This window comes from Lactuca serriola, chromosome 1 (genome assembly GCF_051521515.1).
Source record: "Lactuca serriola cultivar US96UC23 chromosome 1, Lser_US96UC23_V15, whole genome shotgun sequence".
Taxonomy (NCBI): Eukaryota; Viridiplantae; Streptophyta; class Magnoliopsida; order Asterales; family Asteraceae; genus Lactuca; species Lactuca serriola.
Window position 1 is genome coordinate 33,322,699 of NC_136408.1, and position 20,887 is coordinate 33,343,585.

General features: G+C 33.5%; 1 protein-coding gene across 5 annotated transcripts; it reads left to right on the plus strand.

Annotated features, from left to right (window-relative positions):
• Positions 1–6,314: 6,314 nt before the first annotated feature.
• On the plus strand, positions 6,315–15,485 carry LOC145081947 (protein MICRORCHIDIA 6-like). 5 transcript variants are annotated; one of them, XM_079023288.1, is made up of 24 exons: positions 6,316–6,649; positions 7,311–7,647; positions 7,733–7,866; positions 8,297–8,658; positions 8,734–8,808; positions 8,915–8,949; positions 9,240–9,318; positions 9,416–9,505; positions 9,701–9,776; positions 10,374–10,452; positions 10,608–10,742; positions 10,843–10,941; positions 11,306–11,407; positions 11,507–11,650; positions 11,759–11,845; positions 11,980–12,031; positions 12,111–12,222; positions 12,970–13,238; positions 13,449–13,598; positions 13,819–13,968; positions 14,342–14,433; positions 14,554–14,609; positions 14,861–14,903; positions 15,101–15,485. In XM_079023288.1, the coding sequence occupies exons 4-24, from the start codon at positions 8,313–8,315 to the stop codon at positions 15,176–15,178; spliced, it is 2,349 nt and encodes a 782-aa protein (XP_078879414.1). In that variant the 5' UTR covers positions 6,316–6,649; positions 7,311–7,647; positions 7,733–7,866; positions 8,297–8,312; the 3' UTR covers positions 15,179–15,485. The 5 variants fall into 5 exon arrangements, with proteins under 5 accessions (XP_078879417.1, XP_078879414.1, XP_078879415.1 ...); XM_079023289.1 differs by having other exon boundaries at positions 7,311–7,533; XM_079023287.1 differs by having other exon boundaries at positions 7,311–7,866.
• The last annotated feature ends 5,402 nt before the right edge of the window (positions 15,486–20,887 follow it).

Here is a 20,887-nt window from a genome sequence, read left to right on the forward strand (position 1 = left end):
TACCAAACGACCCATTTGTATTTTTATTGTTTTTTGTTTTACAAATATTTTTACAAAGAGACTAGAGTTATAAAATTGAACCAGTCTCCGTGGATTCGACCTCTTTACCACTACACACTATTTTAGTGTGAAAGATTTAGGGTTATTAATTTTGTTGGCCTCGATAACCACCAAAAAGGAATTAACGTAAACGATACTGAATTAATGTAAACAATACTTTATGAGTATGAGTCTTAAAAAACGAAAGGCAAATGAAACTTACCCCAAAATCAAGATGGAAAGCATGCACGAGGACTAGTTGTAGTTAGGGGTGAGCATGGTGCAGTTTCGTATAAAACCGCAACCGCAAATTACAATTTTTTAAAGCCAAAAACCGAAAATTGCGGTTTTGATTTGGTTTGGTTTTGCAGTTATTTTTTCGGTTACTTCGGTGCAGTTTCGGTTTTTAACCACAAAATGAGGTGGTGCGGTTTTTCGGTTAAAAGAGTGCGGTCTTTCATGTTCAAAACAAAAAATTTAGTCGACTTTCATTTATTTCTAGATTTTCATTGCAAATAAATCACAATTTTGGTCCATTTTTATTCTTTCAAGTTGCATTTTATTAAGCGGAGTTGTACCGAAATTAAATTTTCCGGACATACGAGAAAAGAGTCAAGTCGAGCATATTTCATTTCATTCAAATAATTAACAATATGTCTAACACTTACTAACAACCATTTACACACCAAAAACTAAAGGAAAAGACGAATGAGTGAGAAACGAATTGATTCAATTTTTTGGAGTCCCGCTTCGTCAATGAAAGATATGCATTCCTTCGATTAGCTAATTTATTTGTATTAATTAAATATAATTATTATAAATATTTAAATAATATATTAAATTATGCGGTTTGCGGTTATTTCGGTTAATTTGGTGCGGTTATTAAACATAAAACCGAACCGCACCGCAATTTTTCGGGTTTTCAAAATTAAAAACCGCACCATCGGTTTTTGTTTCAGTTTCGGTTATTCGGTTTCAGTTTATGCGGTTATTTCGGTTTTGTTGGGTTTCGGTTCGGTTTCTGCTCACCCCTAGTTGTAGTAATGGTCGGTGGTTGAGGACTAGTCGTAGCAGTGGACAGTGGTGGCGTGAGGCATGGCAACGATGAGTGTGAGACCAGGGTCGATGTTCTCTGCTAGAAGGTGATGCTTCTCTAGTTCCATATATATTTCTTGGTCTTGATTTTTCACTTTGTGAAGATATATTCTTATCTTTTAATGTTTTCTTTTTTTATTTTTTGAAACCTCTTTTCTCTTACTTTACCTTCCTATTTTATCTTCTTGATCGTAACGGATCATTATAACACATAATGTTGTTTACTTCCTTAATTTCCCACTTTTATGAGGCAAATATATATTTAATCTTAAAAATATATTATTCCAAACATGTATTCAATGTCTATGTCTGATTACATTGCATTTAAACTTTTGTTAGCTATTTTTTCAAAATCATTAGATGGGCCAATAATAGTTGTATTCTCAAATAATAAGCTAACTTCTAAATTTTATGGTATTAGCTAGTAGTTAAAAAACCAAAGGGGTATGGCCGCTCCTGACCTTTAAAGACATCCGCTACTGAATTCGCCTTATCTTTTTTTTTTTTCCTTCATATAACTGGAATAAACTTTATAACATGAGAATTGCTTGTGTGTGACAATTAAGGTAATAAATTTTGAAACTTAAATTCCGGTAAACTATAAAGGTCTATGACTTTATATTAGTGATATGTATGAGACGATGACATAGTTGATGCAACATGAAGGCCGAAAAAGCCCCTTGGTGCTTCAAAACTACACGAGACAATGCTACTATTGAGCACCCATGTAAAACCTTTTTTTCTTTTGAGACTCGACGTTCGAAAGATCCAAACAAGTCACAATCTTTAACTAAAATTAAGTATGTAACCGTGACTTGTTTTCCAGTAGGTCAAACTTTCCTTTATACTAATTTAGATATAATAATCTTATTATTAACTTGTATACCATGTATGATATGAATAACAAATTAATCTTATTATCTTTCCTCGTTAGTCGGTGCCCGCACTCTGACTAATGTGGACCATTTTGCAACTTAAAAAATGATAAGTATTAATTTATTTTTTAATAAAAAATCTATACCAGAAGCTAATAGATATAATATTTGATAATTGACCTTACTAGATTTTTATTATTGAACACGTCTAAATTGCTATCTTTATTTTTTTTCATGAAATTTCTGCTGATTTTTAGTCTTTTTATGAACATGTTATGATTGCAAGGATGATTTTTTTAATATTTTTAAGAATAAATCATTATTAGTGGCAAACTCATAAAACATAATTGTTTTAGGGTATAATTGTATATTGGTAACTTCTTTTTCTTGTTTTTCCAGCTCGACAACACATAAAATATTTGTTTTTCTTTTATTTATTTTGAACTCGAAAAAAATACATTATATCTTTTCGGGAGAAAACATTTCTATTTATTATTTTGATTCATGCACCAATATATATATATATATATATATATATATATATATATATATATATATATATATATAGAGAGAGAGAGAGAGAGAGAGAGAGAGAAAGAGAGTTAGGTTCAAATGTTTTTAGCAACTATTGTGTGTCTAAATGCACCAATGAGAATTCAAGAAATAATAAATAATTAATTAAATCATTAAATGGTATTTTTGACCTTTTGTACTTTTATTTAAGGAAACTATTTAATTGAAATCATTCAATTAAGGAAATAAACTAATCATTAAATTAAGGAATTAAACTAAATATATTTGACCTAGTTATGTTGCTGCCTTCCGTTCGTTCTTCCCCTGCTTCGCTCGAGTTCCTTTCGTCCCCGATCAAATGAAGACGAGAATCGGAGATGCTTTCTCTCTCCTTGCAATAGATCAACAAAACATCGCACACCCTTCTCGTCTCTCAGTCGTTCCAAAAGGAGAAAATGAGAACCCGGAGAAGCTTCAACGATCAACGCACATCAAATCCGCAATCCAATTTATTCCCCAAGTTACCTTCTCCTCGCCTATGGCTGTGTAAGCAGTCGTCCCTCTGCTCTCATTACTCCGCCGTTCAAGCCTCCTCCTAAGGTCTGCGTTCTCTCCTTGTTTTACATAAGCCCTCAGTCCAGATTCGAGGTAAGAACGGGTGACTTTTGTTGAAGACATACAAGCTACCTTAACGTTGTCAGAAATATATATATATATATATATATATATATATATATATATATATATATATATATATATAATCTTTTATTAGATTTGGAAGGTTACAGGTCCTTCATATTCCACATACACAGATACATATACATGCTTCAGTCTCTTGATTCTTATTGATTTTATTTCTTTTTTTTACCCTTTTATCAGTTGCTTCAGTCTCTTGATTCTCCATGGTGGGGCTGATTGTTTTTGATTCAATGGTGAGGGTGTATGATCTTGGGTTTACTGAGTGTTTATGGGTGGTTGTCTTACATGGTGAACGCAAGCCTTCTTCTAGCCAGGTATTCAAAATTCGTTTCTTTTCTGTTCATTTTCATCTTCTTCTTTATCTTGCTGTGAATTATGAATACATACTCTAGTGTTTACTGGGAATGAATACATATGCGTGTTGATGATTCAATCACAGCTATTGAATTATGTATTCAATCACAACTCTTAAATTATGTAATGAATTCTATTATAATTTATTTTATATAGATGTATTCTGTTAGAATGTTTGAGAATAATTGTCAACAATAAGTACATTATGTCAGAATTTATAGTTTTTATTCTCTTAGAATGCATTGAATTTTTTAATTTTTGAAACTTGATTATGTTTTCTTTGTGGATTTAGGTTTTGAAGAGGCTAACATTGATGTGGAGAAGGAAGAAAACATAGAGAACGAAAGTGTATTATATCAGAATGTGTTATGCTACAATGTATAAAGTGTTGCTAAAAAATAATATTTTATTAGAATAAATTAGTGTTTTTTGTTAGATTGTGATGTTTTTTTTTCTTTTTTCTTTCAGAATGTTATTATTATTCAATGAATTATAATCATACAATGTAATTATTTGGATATTTATTAGTTCAAGAATAGATTAGTGTTTTTTGTTAGATTGTGATGTTTTTTTTTCTTTTTTCTTTCAGAATGTTATTATTATTCAATGAATTATAATCATACAATGTAATTATTTGGATATTTATTAGTTCAAGAATTGATTTTGTGTATTCTTTTTAGAATGTATTTACTAGTTTATGGTTGGCATTCTGTCATTCTGACAAAATATAATCGACAAATATATTTACTAGTTTATAGTTAACATTCTACCATTCTGATAGAATAAATTCGAATTTCTAATTTTGAATTAATTTAAAATATTCAGATTTTTAAAAATAAAGGAATTAATTATCCCTAAAAATCCAAAAATTTCCTTTTTTAATATAGGTTAATTGACTAAAATGCCCTTATGCTAAAATTTTTGTGATTATATGGTATATGTTATCCTATTCTACAATCATAGACCCTCAGATCATTACCTCTGATTATATTCCATCCGATGGTCCAGATCTGTGCATTCTGGCACACAATAATTACTAGAAACAAAATAACCTAACCCTATATATATATATATATATATATATATATATATATATATATATATATATATATATATATATAGAGAGAGAGAGAGAGAGAGAGAGAGAGAGAGAGAGAGAGAGAGGTTTAAATATGGATTGACATCTATTGTGTGGACGTGTGGATAATGCTATTTTATGAGAATTACAAAAAAAAATATGTTGTTTGATAATATGAATACGTTCAATCTTATATAATTATTTTAATTATTAAACATTTTCACTAATTAAATCGTCTATAAGGTTATTATACATTTTTTTTAATTATTCTCATTCTGTCAGAATGTTATCAGGATGTTTATTGAGTCATATTCTGTAAGAATTAACATAAATAAAAAACGATGAATGACAACAAAAATGAATTAGAATTTGTGAGAATCCATTAAAATAACAATAGTTATGTGAGATTGAACGTATTTACATTACTAAACAACATATTCTCTTAGTAATTTTCATAAAATAGCATTATCCACACGCCGACACAATAGTTGTCCATCCACATTATAACCTAGCCACACACACACACACACACACACACACACATATATATATATATATATATATATATATATATATATATATATATATATATATAGTTAGGTTCAAATGTTTTCACTATCTATTGTGTGCATGTATGATTCATTCTCAACCAATCATTTTAGTTATTTTAAGAAAGTAATTAATGCATATTAAATGTTGAAGATGTAATTAATATTCATTATATCTTCAACATGTAATATGCATTAATTACTTTTTTAAAATAACTAAAATGATTGGTCCATAATCAATCATACATGTACATAATAGATAGTGAAAATAAAATAACCTAACCATATATATATATATATATATATATATATATATATATATATATATATATATATATATATATATATATATATACTGTGTGTTCCTCACATCTATTGTGTGTCGGAATGCACAAATAAGAATTTAGTAAAAAATAATTTATTATTAATCAAATAAAGATAGATATTAAATGATTTTTTATAATTGTATATATATTAAATGATAGTCATAATTATAATTTTTTTTATGGAAATAATTATATTCGTCATTAATATCAACAACAATATTCTAAAAGAATGAAAGTTTATTCTAGACAAATAAGATACATTCTCGTTCTTCATGTTCCACATATTTTAAGTGAGTGGTTCATAAACAACACACAAATCTATACATCAAAACATAGATGCGAATTTATTCTGAAAAAATGTTATTGGTGACATTAATGACGAATTTAATTAGTTTCCATAAAAAAAGAATTATAATTATGAATATCATTTAATATACATACAATTATGGAAATCGTTTAATATCTATCATTCTATCTTTATTTAATTAAATAATTATTTAATTTATTAAATTATATTGATGTATTTTAACACGTAATAAATATAAGAAACAAATGACTTCCTATTCAACTAAAATAAAAATATAAAAATAAAATTAATTTTTCTAAATGGATCAACCAAAAACATAAATAAAAACATGGCCTGTCTTTTTATTTATTTATTTATTTTTTATTTATTTATTCTATGTACATACTTTTTCTTTCTCTTCTTTTCTTTTCTGTTCTTTTCTTTATATTATATCTTTTCATTGCAATTTTTTTTTTCCTTTTACAACGTTTGAAGAAACATATACCAAGTTTTGGAAAAAACCTTGCCCTTTCTTTTAAAAAAGATTCCTTTGTGGACTTGATGATAAGCGTTTCAAACAACTTTCAGACACCATAATTTCACCTCTTCCGACAACCTCTCCTATTTTTTTTTCGCCGTCGTTTGCAGGCCAGGCCGATTCCTCACCGCATCTATTTTCTCTATCACATTCTCTTTATCCATATCATCTCTCCAGATAAGTGAATTGCGAACTCTCAGTCTACTCGAAAACCCTACCTTTCCGCTTCGCATCCGTTTCGTTTTATCTCGAAAGTTACTTGATCGGGCTTGTATTCGTAAACACAGAAAGTATACTGGTATGTTAGTTCTTTATATTATGACTTACATTGCTAATTTCTCATTTTTGTTGTTACATAAGGGTTTTTATCGATACTAATTGGGTCAATGACTATGAGCTTAGTTTCACGGAAAGCTACAAACCTGATTAAGAATACAAAAAGTTACTCTTCTAAAGTCAGAATTGATCTGTATTTTGGAAATTTAGAGTAATTGCAACGCTGTTTTACGAATAGAATAATTTTGGCGGTTAAATTTTAATAATTTTCTTTGTAATTTTGTATTTACAGTACTAAACACTAAGATTGACGCGTATCGTTAAATTGCAGCTCTTCTTCATTTCTTTTTCGTATTGTCATATTTTTTGATTTCTCTTTTATTTCCCTCCTTTATGAATTTGCTTCTTAATCTTTATGTGATCATGTCTATTATTTTATTTTATTTTTTTTAAATAATGTTTTCTTATATGCTGCTGGAGTCGTTTAGGATTCTTTATGTTTATATTTGTTTGGTGATTGTACTCTATGCTCACCCTGTTGAGCTAATCTTTCTTCATAGACCAACAATCTTAATTAAATCCCATTTATAACATGTTTGCGTTAAACATTGAGAATCAGAAAGTCAGCCTACATTGTATCAGGAACTGACCTTCTAGTTTGTTGATTGCATCACAACAAACAGAGATTGAAGATGAAGACTGCTTGATCTTGGAACTTTGCTCTTAATTGAGAATTCTTGGCAAAAGCTTGCTGGAAATATGAATCTTCTATGAGTTTCCCAAAGTTATGCTGTTGGTGTCAATATAAGACAAACAATGGATGAATCAAGTGGCATTTATACAAGCATCACATAGCCATCTGTTTTCAACCAATTGTCAAATTTTGTTGAAACTTCTGAAGGAACAGTTATGCTTGGGTTTATCTGTTTTAGTATTCCTTAGTTTTGGCAACAATGATCATTTGATCATTTGATGCTTCGAACACAAATAATATTCTCCATTCTGTCTAATGGATACAAAGTTTGTGATTTTTGACATTTAAAAATCGATTTGTACCTTGTATTGAATCAACAGTCTGATCCTTGCATCTGGATATTCTGTACAGATTGAATAAACTTGAGTAAACTGTTGTTGCTGAACTGGAACACAATTTTGTTGATGTAAACCAATACTATCTCTAAACTGGAACTGGATCTTGACCTGATTCTGGAAATCAATTTGTTGATTAAGGAATCACAGGTATTAATCGATCCCTTCAAATTTTAAAAATTTGATTTGTATGGAAGTGGTAATCTAGGAACTCTAAAGATCCGATATTATGAAAGCGATCCAAATTGAAAGAATGAAAAGTGAATAGAACTGAATAGAGAGAAATTTGTGTTTATGATTTCTGGAATAAAAAAATACAGCAACCACTGAAGTATTTATGCTGCTATAAAGTTCCCTTACCAACTTGACTAACTAACTTTAACTTACATGTGGATGCCACGGATGGTTTATTTTGTTTGGTTGGGTTCTTATTTTTATTTTTGTGGGAGATTTACTTGTGAAGTTTTTTTAATTCATTATGTTTATGATAAAACGATACATGTTTTTGTATTTTTTCTTTTTTTGTAATTTTTGAAGGCGCTAATACTCTTCCTAATACCTGAATGAATGTCTTTTGCAGTAATCAAATAGTGTGGATGAACATTCATAAGTTACTTCGTGGCAACGTTCCTTTGGAAGTGGATACTATTGCTTTAAAACTTGAGCCAAGTTTTCATGGGGCATCAAGTCAAGTAAAACATCCACAGGCCCAGCCCAATACTGGTGTGGGCCGGGATAGAAGGTCCAATAGTCATTGTCTAAGACAAGGGTCAGAAGAGAATTGGAGCTCTAGTGGGACAAGTGTCTTGGATCAAGAACAGTCAGCAGTTGATGATGCAAATCTTTGTTCCACATCATCAATTTGTGCAGCACCTATATGTCGCCAATTTTGGAAAGCTGGAGTCTACAATGATCATATTACTCCTAAGTTTGCAACTCAATGTATGCTGCAGCCTTATGTTGTAACATATGCTTTTCTTTATTTACATCCTAATGACATGTTTATGTGATTCACAGCTGGTTCGAGTTATCTACATATACACCCAAGATTTCTTCACTCAAATGCTACTTCTCATAAATGGGTTTTTGGTGGTAAGTTGAGCTTTCAAGCCTTCAACCCATCTATGTAAAATTGTAAATTGTAGTGCCATATGTAGTCACAACTTCAACACATGTTTAATGGAAACTGTTTATGCAGCTGTTGCAGAGCTAATTGACAATGCTGTTGATGAGGTAATGTGACTATTACTGATTTCATGCTTTTGTATTTGAGAATATATTACTATGTATTTCCTTTTCTGTGGCTATTATTATGTTTGCTACTTCTTTAAGTGGCATATGGAGTACCTTGAAAATCTTATATCCAGATCAGTTGAATCATATGTTCCATAATCTTCACCTATTATTTTTGTTTGCTTATGTCCTGCATTAACTGGCCATATGTGTTCCAGTGATTCATTTTGTGACTTATGTTGTGGCTATTTACTCTATGCTTCTTCATATCACCATGTATTAATGTGCAGATACAAAATGGAGCCACCTATGTACTTATAGATAAAACCTTAAATCCAAGAAATGGAAGTTCAGCACTATTAATTCAAGGTAGCATATCTTCTACTCCATGGACAATTATCAATTCTTACTTTTTATTCATGAATGTCATAGAATGTTGTGACATGAGCTTGTTTATTCAAACTAGATGATGGAAATGGGATGGATCCAGAAGCAATGCGCCGATGTCTAAGTTTTGGATTTTCAGATAAGAAGTCGATATCATCGATTGGAAAGTGTATGTTCATGGACTTCTAGATGTATAACATTTTTTTTTCTTATTTGGCCATGTTTATTTGAGTAGTTGATAAGGCTACAAAGGCTTACCTCCCAACTTGTGGAACCAAGTAGCCTTAGTCCATTGGGATCACCTTTTTTATGCTTTTGTTTGCTTGCTTTTGTCATTTTGATTGATTGATTTATAGATGTTCAGATGGAAATGGCTTCAAGACCAGTTCTATGAGGCTTGGAGCTGATGTAATAGTTTTCAGCCGAAACACAACCAACAGGTGATAATCTGCTCTTATTATTTCATGTCATCAACGAGTATTTAAATATTTTGCTGTTTTGCACAACACAAGCAAATTTCCATAGAGCCCCCTGAACTACTTGGCTACTTGCATTCTCAACCCAAGCCACCATTTCTCTCACAATTTAAGTCCATGCTCACAATAGCAACAAGCTTTCCATATTCTAACTCAAACATGATACACTCCAATTGAATAAAGTTCTTGCCACAAACCATTACACCCAATTTGCACAAAAACTACAAGTGTTACAATAAAGTTTAATGGGTGCATTTTAAGTGGTTTGTGGGCTGTGAAACTCGTATTTGTATCAGGTTTTAGTGTGTTTTACTTCAGCTTCATCGGTAAATTTCAAAAGATTTCATGCAAATTTAACAAAACTATTTTGCTCATTTCTTCTTGTCTTTCTTATCTTTATTGTTTTTGATTCTCCCCAAGTACTTTTAAGATGTTTGAATATTCCTTTGGCATCTAAATCTGGCACTTGTTGTGATTGGAAGTAGTCTTGATGAATTCTCAGTTACTTAGATTGCCTCATTTTTTTTTTTTACATAATCGTCTCATTGTTCTTACAAGCAGTAAAATGACCCAGAGCATTGGCCTTTTATCATACACATTTTTGACTCGGGAGGGCTATGACAAAATAGTAGTTCCAATGGTAAGCAATTATTCACATTTTCTTATGTTTGATCTCTTGTTAAGAGTTATTTCATTCTAAATTCAGAAATGCATCTACTTAGACTAGATTGTATTCAATTTTATAACTACAAAGCCTATGATTGAGTTTAAGAAATGCCCTCTTGGAATCTACAGGTCCACTATGAATTCAACTTCATTACAGGCTCTTTTAATTCCCTGCAATCAAAAAGCAATGAGAACTCTAATCTTAATCTCTCAATGCTGCTGCGATGGTCTCCATATTCAACAGAAGAGAAACTGCTGCAACAAGTGAGTCTGGTCCTACCCATTATTCAATCCTGTTGTGTCCTGTGTAACAAACACAGGTTTAGTATATGAGTATATCTATAACAGTTTTTATGATTTGTAGTTTGAAAATGTTGGTTCTCATGGCACCAAGGTCATTGTATACAATCTATGGCTCGATGAAGACAAGAATTTGGAGCTTGACTTTGAGTCAGATCCTGAGGTTTTGATTGCTTCCTCCTTTTTACTGCATATATAGAATTATAGATACATGTACTTTGTGTAAATAAAATTGGTAAACAACAGGTCAAAACATTTTGAACATGAAAAACATACATAGCACATTTATTTTATTCAATTTCAAAATCTATCGTCCTTAAATAAAAAAACAGTATGAAAAACAAAATCTTTGATACACTTATTCACCCACATTGATTAGAGGTTATGACACCATTAAGCAATATGAATGATATTACGACTTAGAATCTTATATTATTTTCATATATGTCACAAAACTTGTATATGTAGTGGTAGTATTTTTTGTGGTTATTCCATGAGTTGATTTTTCATGACACAATTTCCTTCAGGATATTCGTATTACTCGGGATGCACATGGGAAAATAAAAGATGGTTCTCGTCAAGCAGCAAGTGAACAACATGTTGCCAACCGACTCCGTTATTCTCTCCGGGTAACTTACATGCTGCAATTAGATTTTTTATTTGTATTATCTTATTCTTTTATATCAATATCATTCTAAAATGGCTATATGTTACTTATATTGTTTCAGGCATACTTATCCATCCTGTACTTGAAATTACCAGAAACTTTTGCAATAGTGTTACGTGGGAAAGTCGTCCTTTATCATAACGTCTCTAGAGATTTGAAGTACACAGAATTTATTATTTACAAACCTCAAAGCACAACTGTTGAGGTTGAATTAAGTTAATCGATACTCTTGTATTGTTCTTTTTTTAGAGAAACAAATTTTGAGGTTTGAAACAAACACGCTGACCTGATATTTTTAATTTTGTCAATGCAGGTTGTTACAACAATAGGGTTTATCAAAGAGGCTCCAGTTGTGAATATCCATGGATTTAATGTGTACCACAAAAATCGTCTGATATTGGTGATCATTGCCTCCTTTATATTAAATTATAGAATACTATTGTTTACTTTAGGGATAAATTCAACTTATATGTAACTAACGTTTTTATGATTAGTGACATGTAATTGACATTTCTTATGCTCTTTTTTTTCCAGCCATTTTGCCCTGTTGTTAGCTTTGGTGCAAACAGAGGGAGGGGCGTAGTCGGTAAGAATATGGATGCCTTTTGGTTGTTTCCAAGGAAAATGAGTAGGTGTCTAAGAAAAGTCAGCGCCTCCTTTTGCAGGTGTTCTTGAAGCAAATTTTATAGAGCCCACTCATGATAAACAAGATTTTGAGAAAACATCTCTTTTCCAGAAACTTGCTCAACGCTTGAAAGAAATGACATGGGAGTACTGGTAAGCAATTACTTTTAAAGTTAAATGCAAGAAATAACAACATATTTTTTGTTGGGAAATGGTCTCAAAGACTCCCAACAACCTTCCCAATGAAAAAAAATTGAGAAAACTAAACACAAGAATGTACATGGAAAACTCCAAAACCCAAAAAAAAAAAAAAACCACAGGCCTCCAATAACAATCACATAGACAAATCTCTCAAGCCAATTCCCACTCTCACCAAAGATTTAACTCACATTTCTTTTACACTCTAAAAGAAAAAAAAAGAATCAAACACTTGAAGTGTATTTGGTTGGGGCATTTTGACACCAAAGCCTTGAACTCCTTTTTTTAGGCATGAAGCCCACTCTACCAATGTGGGACATGAGTTCTTCTTTGATATTAACCAACATATCCCAACACTTATATTTATTTGTTTCTTATAGCAGCCTATTTTTATTTATTCCTATTACAATTTACAACGTTGTGCTTTAAAAAGTCTACCTACTTATAGCAATGTCATCCAAATACAAAACAATTTGCACAACTATAATCGAGTATAGTTTCAAAGTACAATGTTCTAATAGAAAAAGTTTGAAAGTACAATGCTATACTTGGGCAGATTTTTCAAAGTACAATGCTATAATAAACAAATAAATGCTATATCTCGCATTTATCCTTTTGTCTTATATGCCAAAGATAACATAATTCCTACAAAAGTTATCTTGATCGGAAGTGAAAACATATTGTGTTTCTCCATTGGTGCAGGGATTACCATTGTGGACTGATTGGGTACCAGTTCACAAAAAAATACAAGCCTTCATCGTCATCGTCCACCTCAGCTGCCCCTATTTTTGTTCATCACCATGGTACAGAACAACCTATTCCTATGAGGAATCGTTCCTCTATTGTTGGTGTGCCTAAAAATAGACCAATGGCGAATGCCATTGCCATGTATAATAATAGCAAGCTCACTCTTGAATCCAATTCCCTACCCAAACCAGTAGAACCAACCTTCGCTAGAGGTTTCCAACAAGGTACAATATGTGAAAAATGAATAAAACGAACTTTCATTTATTTGGCGTCTTCCTTTCATTTCTTACTTTGAAAATTCTACCCGATTATAATAGTTTCATCCAAATACACGCTGCTATAATCTGGTAGATTTTTCAAAGTACAATGTCAGCAAAATACAAAAATATTCCAGCCTTCATCATCCACCTCAGCTGCCTCATGTTTTATTACAGAACAACATATTCCTATGATGAAAAGCCCTTCTGCTGCTGGCACGACTATAAACAGGCCAATGATGACTGCAGTTTATAGCAAGGTCACTCTTGGCTCAAATTCCTTGTCAAAACCAGCAGAACCAAGCTTCCCTAGAGGTTTCCAACAAGGTAATGAATCAAATAAAGTTGGGTTCCCCATTAATTTTTTTAATTCCTATTAAAGCCTTGTCCTTTGAGAAATCTATCCAATTATAACACTGTCATCCAACTACAAATCAATTTTCACTGCTATAGTTGGTTATATTTTTCAAAGCACAATGTCATCAAAATACAAAAATATTCCAGCCTTCATCATCTACCTCTAATTTTATTTACCACCATTATACAGAACAACCTATTCCTATGAGCAAAAACTCCCCTGTTGTTGGTACGCTTAGAAATAGGCCAATGGTGACTACAGTACATAGCAAGGTTGCTCTTGAATCAAATTCGTTGCCAAGAACAATAGAAACAAGCTTACCTACAGGTTTCCAACAAGGTACATATGATATGTGAAAAATAAATATAATAGGGCGGGGTTAAATGTAAGAGATAGCAATGTACTTTCATTTATTTGTTTATTATATCATTGTACTTTGAGATATCTACCTTTTTTTTATAAGAATGTCATCCAAGTACAAAGCAATACTCTCTACTATAATTAAACTTATAAAACTATAATGTCCTAAAAAGAAAAAAATTGAAAGTACAATGCTGTAATAGAAAGAAATGAAAGTAGGATGTTGTAACTATTTCTTGCATTTAGTCCAATAAAGTGTGATCAACTTTGAAGCTATTATAAAATCGGCTGTTTATGAATTTTCTCTCTGTATTATCTTTATTTATTTTTCCTTGTGCCTCTTTTTCAAAAGGGTCAAACTTGAAAAGGAAATCATGTGATCAACCTACAATCTTCAAACCAGAGGCTCAGATTGCAACTGATTCTAACAAAAGATCTAATATGGTAATTATACACCTTTCTGTTAAACAATTGGTTTGATATGTGAAAATAAATATAAGCACTATCAAGCTTGAATGTTTGGTAGAGGGTTTCTTTATCATATTGCAACTTTTTTTTTTGTAGCCCAACCCCCAAGAGCCAATAAATGTGAGAGAACAGAACCAAAAACTTCGAGCCCGGTCAGTATTCCTTACTTACTTTTTTTTTTTGTTGACACACTTTTGTAAAAATGCAACTTCATTACCATATCCATATTCATCCCGACTTATATTCACTTCTTAAGCCTCTCTTTATGTGTCTGTGTGTGTGTTGTACAACTCCTTGATGCAATTTTTTTTTATCCTTTGTGACCATCACAACATTCACTTACTTTATAGGTATTAATCAACACAGACTGTTATTTTAATAGTTTATCTGTTCTTTGTTTCAGATGCTCAGAATACGAGAAGACCCAAGAACAACTTAAGCTCAAGGTATTTTTAGCTCTTTTTCATTTATGCCTTTATGGGACTTGACAAGCTTTCTAGGGCTATTGTTGATGATGAGGGTATTCATGTCTTTTCGGGTGGGACAAAAAAATTGTAATTTTTATCGAATTGACATCAGTCACCAGTCAAAAATCCTTTTAGGGTGTTATATTTTGTTGTTTGATTTTGTGTTCCATCATCAGGTGAAACAGCTTAAAGTGGAATTAGAAGAAGCCCAAAAGGAGTATGTCCGTGTATTGGATGAGATGCTATGTCTGTAGTAAGTGACGGGGAAACAAGTATTTGATGTGTAAATGAAGTTTGTAAAGGTAACACGTCTATTTTCATTTAGGGCACACTTGTTTTGGAATATTCGTTGGAATCGGAATCTGAAATCCATGGAAATCCCCTGATCTGTCCATTCCTTTTGGAAATCAATTGCAAAACACCAAAATAACCCTCATTGTATATTAGATATATAGATAGATAGAAAATTATTATTATTATTATTTCAGTCTCCAAATAAAACAAGCAAATATTTTTCATTCCAATGGAACGAACTATTCCATTTATCTCTTGATTTCATCATTATACATCTTCATTTAATTCTAGTTCTCTTAAATTTTAATTTCTTTTGTAGATATAATTTCTTTTAGAAATATTGTGCTGACCAAATGCCCACTTAGCAACAAGCCTCAAGCCAAAAGTCTAAATATTGATTAAAGATAAGCTCCATGATCAATAGCAAATACTACTAAGATATCTAGATATTTTAGTGCACTAAATAAGAGTATACATGAGCAACTTGTGAATGATGATTACCTTTTTTAGTCTGTTGCCTAAGAACTGACTGCAGGATGTTTTCTTGAGGAATATTAGAAAAAAAAGGGCAGTCCAGTAAACATCAGACTAGGTAGTTATTTTTCTTAAATAGAATTCAATTCTATTGTGTTCGAGTATCATGATTTTTATAGCGGATAATTTAAACAAGATGACAACCTCTCGTTTATGTGTTTAGATTTGTGTAAAGTTCATTTTCCAAATCAAAGAGCCCAAAATAACATGTAGTTTATATCGGCAATTACAAATAGAAAAGGGAACACGAAAGGCGATTGAAAACGGTTTTGAGCAATTGTCTAGATGTCAAGCTGATTGATAACCCTAGCTTATATGTTAAGCTAGTTGGAAGGGGGTCTATCCTTTCCTATATGAGATGGGCATGACCATAGTTACCAGAAACACGGTACGGTACGGGGTTCGCGGCATTTACCGTATGGGGTACCCGGGGGGGGGGGGGGGGGGTAGGCTCATTTCGGTACGAACCGGTACAATGTAATGTATGGTCCGGTACAGTGTGACTAGTTCTAAGACATTTCATAAAATATATGTAATTATGTATTTTATTACTTAACAATTTAACATTTTAAAGTTATAACATGAAATACTTAATAACAAAAATATTAAAATACCATAAAGGCATAAACTAGTTTATCCACTTTCTTTTTCCTCTTTCATTCTCCACGCCTTCATCATCAAGGTTCTCCCACACCATTTCTTCTAGACGAACACTTGAACATTTAATGTGATCACTTTCCGGATTGATGTCCCATTTTTTGTTGGGTCCGACTTTGTAAGATTCTGAAAACCGGGACAAAAGTCTAATATTAGAGTGAATATACACAAGTTTATCCGCTCTTGGGCCATTTAAACGATTCCTTTTGATGCTATGTATATGAGAGTATGTACTCCAATTCCTCTTAGCTGAAGAGCTACTAATCGGCTGCGAGAGGATTCGTTTTGCCACGTCCGCCAAATCCGGAGTCTCCGCTCTATATGTTGCTCCATATGGCACTCTACGTGTGAGTACCTCGGAGTTCTAGAATGACGGCTCGGCTAGAAAGTTGATTACAAGGAAAAGAATTTTTCGTATGAAATGGGCACTGTGAGGATCGAATTGTCTCAAGTCAAATGACAATGTCGGACTACGTGGAGTAACCGGCGTCAGACTAGATCAGAAAGGTATTACAAGAACATGACAGTGCAACTTACGAAAGAGTTACAGTACCTTAGTTTTACGTATGATAATACTGTTGCGAACAAGGTATACTGCAAAAAGCAAGTACAAGCAGTACGAGAGTCCCTTGAACTGATGGGATCTCGCAGAAAGATACGTATCGAGTTGCACTAGTATTCTAAAAGTTTATAAGTATAGTTACTGTGATTTGGAAGTGTACCTATATTATGGTAGGATCCTTCGATGTCTTTTGTTATTCTGAGGTTAAACTCCTCCTATTCCCCCGTTATTCTTCACTGTTGGGAAGTCCCTCTTGAAATGTCCCATTACACCGCATAGATGGCATATCCGAGAAATTTCAACATTGGTGGTTGAAGTAATATGTTGGATCCGAGTCTTACAGAAACGGATAGTGTGTCTGTTCTTGTTGCAGCCCTTGCAGTGTAACTGACGACAACGACCTAGATGATGGAAGCTGCACTTATTGCACTTCGGTAGATTTCCAACATACTGTCTGGTTGGGATAGGGGTAATCGGAATGCTAGTAGGAATGATAGTAGGAGTTACAATTGTCGTGGCTGTGAAGGATGCCACAGGTTGCTGCCTTTTGGTTGTCCCTTGGGGTGATTTGCACTTGGATTTATTCCTCATACGAAGTCAGATTTGGGCAATCTTTTTATGAACGCTCTCGTTTTAACGAACTCTACAACATTCGTTTAGATCACTAGCGTTAAATATCGCTCTAACGTAGATCCCGAGAAGTGAGATTCCCGAGCCGAGACTCTGCCCACAAGAAGCCAATTTTTGTGAAGATCTTCCAGATCTACCGAAGAATACTACTTCTACAAGTCGTAGTGTTGTCCGATCATCTTCTGATCAAGTGAGTGTGTAGTTACTTTCTTCAAACGCATAATTATGAAGTATTTTATACAAAATACGTGTTATGTGTATATTTTGTTATATGTGTGAGTGTGTATTCACTTTCTTCTATCTCATAGATATGATTTATTCTCTATGAAATACGTGTTATGTGTATGTGTCTCATCTGTTGTTTGGTATATGTATTGAATGAGAATGCTATACAGGTTTTAAATTATGTATAAAAATATATATTTTTATCTATTAATATGTTGGGTAGAACATGGGTAGATGAGAGGCCTCGATGTTGTTGTTGTTGATCTAGTTATTCAGCGGAGTATGGATAATGACCACAGACTCTTTCTAGACAGTCCCGTGGAACGTTAGCAGGTTCATAACTTGTAGATGTTGTGAACGATGTGTTCAGCGGTGTACTATATCCCCCTCATGGTTGCCTTTAGGATATCTATTGTTGAGGAAACCCCTTAGCAGTAATGTCCGTCCCGATGAAAATCCTAGATTAGGTCTCTTCAGATAGATGTTGTTTTAAGGACGTAAAGTGAGGATAACGGGAATGGATAATCGGGTTATTGTTGGTTGGTGAAATTAAATATAATTATTTGTTGTGGGTTGAAATCCATATATGCTCACCAGACTCCCAAGCCTGACCCACTCAGTTTTACTGTATTACAGATAGTGGCTCGAGAGCATAAGTTGGATGACTTATCAAGATCTTTTGATATTAGACCAGTTGTTATATGTAACTGTTGTATGGTCTATCTTTTATTGTTTATGCTTTTGGTCTGTTTATCGGAAAATGACATCCCGAATATTGTTATATAATGAAAATGCATCTCTTGATGAAATGCTTTGATAAACTTTATTTTATCATATTTTGTTTTGGGAGCAAATTCCGTAACTCTTTTAAATCAATGGATTTACTTTGAAACTATTTTAAAAGCATAAATTAAAACGGTTTTTTCTGGCCGTGATTTTGGGGATGTCACACAAAGCCCAAAAAGTTAACAAAATAAGATGAGTCAACCAGGCCGAGTACGCCCTGCATACTCATCTGGTATGCCAAGCGTACACCCTTTGGGGCCAGTACGCGCAGCGTACCAGGTGGGTACACCCAACGTACTTTCCTGGACTCCAAACTTCTCAAATGAGCACTTAATTACTTCAGCCCTTGCTCGAACTCTACAGTCTGATTCCTATGGATGACTTTTCAAGTAAAGCTGGCAACTTTACTAGCATACATGGCTTAATGGAACTCTAGAGCTCAAAAGAGCTTAATGGATGGACTTACATCATGCTTGAACTCAAAAACTCCACAAAGCTTGCACCTTTATGAATGGGGGACCCTTAGAATGTCCAAATCTACTAGATTGAGCTCCTAAAACAACCTTAGCTCACCAAGACCAAGCAAAAGGGACTAAAATGGCCAAAAACCAACCCAAAGTAGATCTAAACAATGAATAGCCAAGATAGAGACTTTATACCTCAAAAGTCTCGAAATGGAGATGCTAACACTAGATCTCTAGGCTCTTTTCCAGAGCTTGAGTCTTTCAACTTCTTCCTCTCTTGCACAAACCACCAAGAATCTTCTTTCAAGCTCCATGCTTCACCCAAGGCACTTTAGGGTTTCATGAATGTCAAAAGGGGTGGTTGCTGACTTAAAACAACCACAGGGGTGGTATAATGCTGCTTATGTAGGGTAGGAACGTCGAAATTAGGGTTTTGCTCTGAAGGAAGTACGCCTCGCATCCCCTTTAGTACGCCCGACGTACTCACAAACCACCTAAGACCACTTATCTTTATACGTTGGTGTACCCCAACTTAGGTTGGGTGTACCCAGCCAAACACACGCATGAATCCTTGCATGAATGGGACTGATCTGCCAGATATTTCCATTAGGGGCCAATTCTGCCAAAATCTTCAAAATATCATAACTCCCTCATCCTAAGTCTGTTTCCAATGAACCTTATATCCACAAAAAGGTGGCGAGAAGCCCTACGCTCTTAACAACACACCCAAACCTTAAGACTTCCCGAACAAAACCCAAACTCCATAAAACAATGAGATATCAAATTACAATCATACCCCTGGCCTCCGCAAACACAATTGAACGCTTGGATCACTTATACCATGACAACCATATCCGATGTAACATTCCATTTTTTTAACTTCAAATTCATCCCTCAAATTTTAATTATGTCTTTTTTGGCCCTGGGTTGGAAGGAAGTGGCAAGCAAGGACCATGCAAGGCAAAGGTGGCAACTGGGTGAGTACGCCCAACGTAAGCTGGGGTACGCCCAACGTAGAAGATTAAATGGTTGCGGGTGTTGGAGGTGTACGCCCAGCGTACGAGATGTACGTCTAACGTACGCTCACTGACACTAAACCCTAATTTTAGGGTCAAGCACTATATAAAGAACATGAGGACTTGAACCCTAGCCCCTTATTAGCCTCCCCAACCTCAAAAAAACCCTAGAACGTCTCATCCCTTCATTCTTGGGTGATGTTAATCTTGAGAAGCCCATCTTGGTGATTTTTAAGCTTGGAAGAGGAAAGAAGAAATTGTCAAGGAAGGACTTGGGAAGTTTGAGCTCATAGATCTGGAATAGCATCATCATTTGGGACTCTTTGGAGGTATAAAGTTGATAACTTTCCTCAAGAATGCTTAGATCTAGTGTAGTGTGGTTTTGAAGTCATTTTGGTCCCAAGTATAGAACTTTATGGTTCAAATCCGATTTTTGGACTTAGAGTTGCCACTCTCAGTTCAAAATGAGTCCCTAAGGCAGAAAGTTGCCATCGTGAATGTCTTATTGGATTCATGCATGAGTTAAGATCATTTCTATGAGAATGGAATGTTATTTTGGAGTTTGGGCTTATTAGGGTCATGCAAAGTCACAAAGTCAATGACTTTATGGATTAAGACGTTGAAAAGGACTTGGATTTGTGATTGTAGCTTCTGGATCGGAGTATTAAGCACTTAATGGGAAGGTGACTTAACAGGGGAGTACGTTGAGCGTACATGCAGGTACTCCCAGTGTACTCACCATTTAGCTAGTACGCCCAACATACATAGGAGTACGCCCAACGTACTCATCAAATA

Coding starts and splice junctions, on each gene's coding strand:
- LOC145081947 (XM_079023291.1), top strand. CDS start 8,313: ATGAACATTCATAAGTTACTTCGTGGCAACGTTCCTTTGGAAGTGGAT. Junction 10,942..11,305: donor ACTTTGAGTCAGATCCTGAG/GTTTTGATTGCT, acceptor AATTTCCTTCAG/GATATTCGTATTACTCGGGA. Junction 14,610..14,860: donor AACCAAAAACTTCGAGCCCG/GTCAGTATTCCT, acceptor TCTTTGTTTCAG/ATGCTCAGAATACGAGAAGA.